We start from the raw sequence: 4710 nt of genomic DNA on the forward strand, positions 1-4710 counted from the left end.
ATGGTCATCTGAAAATGATAACAAAGGCACAGAGATTATAACTAGTAAACCTAAAGGAAAAGCAAAATTTATAGGTACTAGTAAAGAAGAAAGAGAAATGGCATTAGCTTTTATGGATCGTATCAAAAAAAAAGGAAATCCAACTGGAAATAATCTCGAATGTCGGATTTGTAATCCTCCCCGAAGTTTTACAGCACCTACAACTTTAGTATCTCATTATCGTAGTCATGCTGGAATAAAGCCATATGAATGTCGTATCTGTAGAGCAGTTTTTACAAGAAGACATAGCTTAAAATATCACATGTTAATTCATCAAAATCAAACGCGATTTACATGCGCAGATTGTGGAAAGAAATTTAGACACCCATCGCATTTTAGAGAACACCGACGTAGACATACTGGAGAAGCACCATTTGGATGTGATGATTGTGGACAACGGTGAGTTATCTGACTTTTTATTATATATAATAATGTGTTATTACATATTTTTTAAAAAAATATTTTCATATTAATTAGATTTAAAACAAGAAATACTTACAAACGTCATTTGAAAACTAGACATGGAAAAGTTTTAACAACAACCGGAGAATTGTTATATCTTTCAGAAGAAGATTTTCAAAAAGTTCGAACTAATAGAAAAAAAAAAAATACAAATAAAGATCAAATAATAAATGAGGATATAATTGCAACAAAAATCATGCATTGTCAAAATAATAATAATCAACTGCAAGATATTGCAAATGAAGAATATAGTATAAATAATGATACTACTATTAGTAATAAGAATTGGAAATCGAGTGATACAATACAAATTATTAAAAATTGTTTTGAAACTTATGAGGTTTGTTCAGAACCTCATTTAAATAAGACTGAATCTATAGAGACTGAATTATCTATAAAAGATAGAGTTTTTAATAAAGATGAAAATGATTTACCAGATGAATATACAAATAAAGTACAAGATAAATTATCACAAATGCAAAGTACTTCTTATATTAAATTAGAGATAATTAAAGATGGAAGCAATCAAATTATATATCATGATAATGTTGAATCAGATCAACCTGAAATAATATATCACAATATAGATGAAACACCATCATATATTAAATTAGAATATAGCAATTTAGTTAATGATATACAAAATGAGAACAGTTTAGAATTTCAAAAAAAATTTAAATTTTCAGAACATCAAATTAAAAATCCCATACATACAATTAATGAAAATTATTTTGATAATGAATCTAACTTTACAAGTGAACAACAAATGAAATTAATACAAGTAAATACACATATTAAAACAAAAAACAAAGATAGCAATAAACACATAGTTCTTACTCAAGAAGATATAAAATATGAGAAAGAAAATAATGATATTATGACTCTTAAATCTTTTCCTGAAATAGAAAACCATGAGAATATTGTATCGGAAAACTTCATAAATTTAAATAATTTGCAAGAAATTAATCAAGTTACCGATAATACGATATCAATATTTACAGATACTTTAATAAAACAAAATGGAGATTGTTTATTACAAGAAAATAAAAAATTAAATAACTATCAAGCAATTATATCAAATTTAATAAAGAATCGAATGATTACATCTTCGAATTATTCTTTTGAAAAGGATAAAAAATTTTTTAATCAAGCTGAACAACATTTATATATTCATAATGAACCCTTAACTAGTATAATAGTTCAAAATAAATGCATAAATATATTTCCACAAATTCAATCAAAAATACAATTAAATAAAAGTAAAAAATTTACATTTTTAAATAAACATATGCAAGGTATTAATATAAAGGAAAATGAAAATCAAAATACAATTTTATTATTAGCTAATAATACATTACAAAATAATATTTTTAAAATTGACCAAAACAACACTGCCGATAATGAAATTAAAAAACAAATATTTGATGAAAGTAAGTAATGTTTAAATAACGAGTTTTTTCTAAATTAAATTGAAAATAAATAAAAAGATTTTTAACATTTTTATAGAAAAAATAATTATACTTTTATAATATACTTATAGTAATAGTATTAATAAAAATACATTTGTAGTATAAATATACTACTAAAATAATGCTTTGAGTTTTTGGTTATGTAAATATTGTTAGAAAAAAAAAATGTAGAATTATTAATTTTATATAATGTATATGAAAATAATACTTAAAAAAAAAATAAATTTAATAAAATATTTTTAAATATTTTGATCGTGTGAAATACACAGTATTAATATAGCTTTGATATATAATAAACTTTAAAAAGTGAATAAAAATGCATTTATTTTTAAATGAAAAAAATTTATTTTTAAAAATTATTTAAAATATTACCTAATATTTTCAAAAATTATGTTAAATCTTTATTTAGGCATTCCAGATATTATAAAAAAAAACTAACCTTTATTAAATTCATGATAATTTTGTATGTATATATTAACAAATTAATTATATAAAATTATACTACTTAAATATATAAATATAAAATATACTTATTTAATAGCAATAATATTTTTTTCTGTGCCAAATATTGGAAAATATAGTACAAATTCATAATTTGCTTAGAAAAAAAAAAATTTTTAATTTCAGTGATATAATATTTTTTGAATTCTTATATATTTTATACAGTTGAGTTGCAAAAACATTTATTATATTCTATATTTATTTTACAATTTATATAGAGTATATTATCTGTTTTTATTTTGTAATATTTTTTTTTTTATATATACATACAGATTTTTTGTCACAAAATTTATTGCAATTTATAATAAATAAACAATTTTAATACTTTTTTTTTAATGTTTTGAAATATTTTTATTTTTTAAAATATAGAAGCTCAAAAATGTCTTCCATAAAAATTTATTATATTTCCAATGGTTTCTTACAAAAATATATAAAATATATAAATAATTTATAGATATTATTTTATAGAATTAATATTAATGATTCAAAAAATAATATAAAATATTAAATATGCAGATTTTAGGTAATAATTTATATTATAATATTCTATTTTAAAAATATAAATTCTAAAAATGTATTTATAAATTATATATGAAATATACATATTAAAAACTCAAAACATTATCTTTTGATAAAACAATAATGGATATAAATAAATAAATTATATCAATATTAATATTTTTAAACAATAATTTCAGATTTTGTATTACTTAAAACTTAATATTGCAAATATAAAAAGATCTGTATAATATCTTTTTCTAATGATGAAGTACAACTAAAATCCTCTAACGAAAATATATTTTAATACATATATTTACTATTATAATTATAAAAATATTTTCAAAAAAAAACATTAAAATATAAAACTTAAAATAAATATTTAAAAATAAAAATATAAATGTTTAAAATAGATGAACAAAATAAAAACATTTATTGTATCTGCATAGAAATATGTATACAAATAAATTGATTAAATATTGTATAAAATATAAAAATGAAGAGTTAAGAAATTATTTTCACAAAAAATATATTGTGAGATATAATGTGCCTTGTATGTACTATAAAGTTAAATATTAATAGTATAAAATAAATACAAAATAATAAACGTAAAATAAATACTAATTATTAAAAAAATATTCATATGTTTATACTAATTTTTTATTATCATTTGTAATAAATATTAATATGAAAAAAAATAATTTTAGTTATATATTGTATTTTTATATTCATTTTGTACTTAAAATAATAAAATGTTTAAAAATTATTTGATAATGTAATTATGAATAATTTTTCAAAATATTTTGTATAATAGTGTGGAATTTCTAGTGTTTTATAGTTTTGAATATTTTCTTAATTCCCAATTTTTTATATCTATAGAGACTTGACAACAGCAATAAAGAAAGAACAGTAAAATGAATTTACTGTACCATGTATCTGTAAAGAAAAATTGTATAAAAATTTAAAATAAACGTTTCTAAACTTCATAAAAAATGTGTAATAAATTTGTTTACATTTAAATAATTTTTTAAATAATTATTAAGTACAAATACCATATAATATTCTATAGATGTAAATATTTCCAATTTCTTCTCCAACAAAAAAATAAAAATTGGATATTACTGACATGGCTAATAATGGGCTTGTTAAAATACAATTGAAACGTCTGAAATTTGCTTGTGATAGATATTTTTTTTGTACATTTGAATAATATTTTTTTTTTTCAGCCGATTTAATTAAACTTTCAATATTTAATCCTATAAAATTCAAGAATGCCCAAATAAAAATGTTTGTTTGCATTCCATGCCATATGAAAATAAATGTAAAACATAAAAAAGAAGCAATTAATTTGCTGAAATTTAATCTTAACAAAGGTATATAAATGTATCTGAAAAATATATTGTTTATAAAATTTTTAATTAAATATATTTTATAAAAAAATATTAATTAATAATAATTAATATTAATCAAATATTTACATATTTTATCATACCTTATAAGAAATTTATATAAACCTTGATCAAAATATTTCCACATATCAGAATATAAATGAATTCTTGCTACACATTTAGGTTGTGGAGGGGCTCTTACATTATCTATTGCACATAAAGTATGATTAAGTCCATATACCACAACATATTTAATTAAAAAAAATTGTCCCATGCAATATCCTAATCCATATAAAGCCCATGGATTTAAACTTTTAACAATCTAATATTAATATAAAAAAAAAAATTTTTAT

General features: G+C 19.0%; 2 protein-coding genes across 2 annotated transcripts in view; one reads left to right on the forward strand and one right to left on the reverse strand.

Annotated features, from left to right (window-relative positions):
* Nucleotides 1-1954, forward strand: part of LOC102672149 — a 4655-nt gene extending 2701 nt beyond the window's left edge. The window contains exons 5-6 of the mRNA XM_031509567.1: nt 1-438; nt 517-1954. The exon at nt 1-438 is cut by the window's left edge and continues 9 nt beyond it. Of these exons, the coding sequence (XP_031365427.1) occupies nt 1-438; nt 517-1939 (1861 nt within the window). The 3' untranslated portion in view covers nt 1940-1954. The remainder of the gene's footprint in view (nt 439-516) is intronic.
* Nucleotides 1955-3595: 1641 nt separating this feature from the next.
* Nucleotides 3596-4710, reverse strand: part of LOC102670843 (protein-cysteine N-palmitoyltransferase Rasp) — a 2583-nt gene continuing 1468 nt past the window's right edge. The window contains exons 5-7 of the mRNA XM_031509568.1: nt 4462-4679; nt 4022-4356; nt 3596-3905 (exon numbers count right to left, since the gene is read on the reverse strand). Of these exons, the coding sequence (XP_031365428.1) occupies nt 3802-3905; nt 4022-4356; nt 4462-4679 (657 nt within the window). The 3' untranslated portion in view covers nt 3596-3801. The remainder of the gene's footprint in view (nt 3906-4021; nt 4357-4461; nt 4680-4710) is intronic.

The sequence above is a fragment of the Apis dorsata genome, unplaced genomic scaffold (genome assembly GCF_000469605.1).
Source record: "Apis dorsata unplaced genomic scaffold, Apis dorsata 1.3 scaffold_163, whole genome shotgun sequence".
In the NCBI taxonomy this organism is placed as follows: Eukaryota; Metazoa; Arthropoda; class Insecta; order Hymenoptera; family Apidae; genus Apis; species Apis dorsata.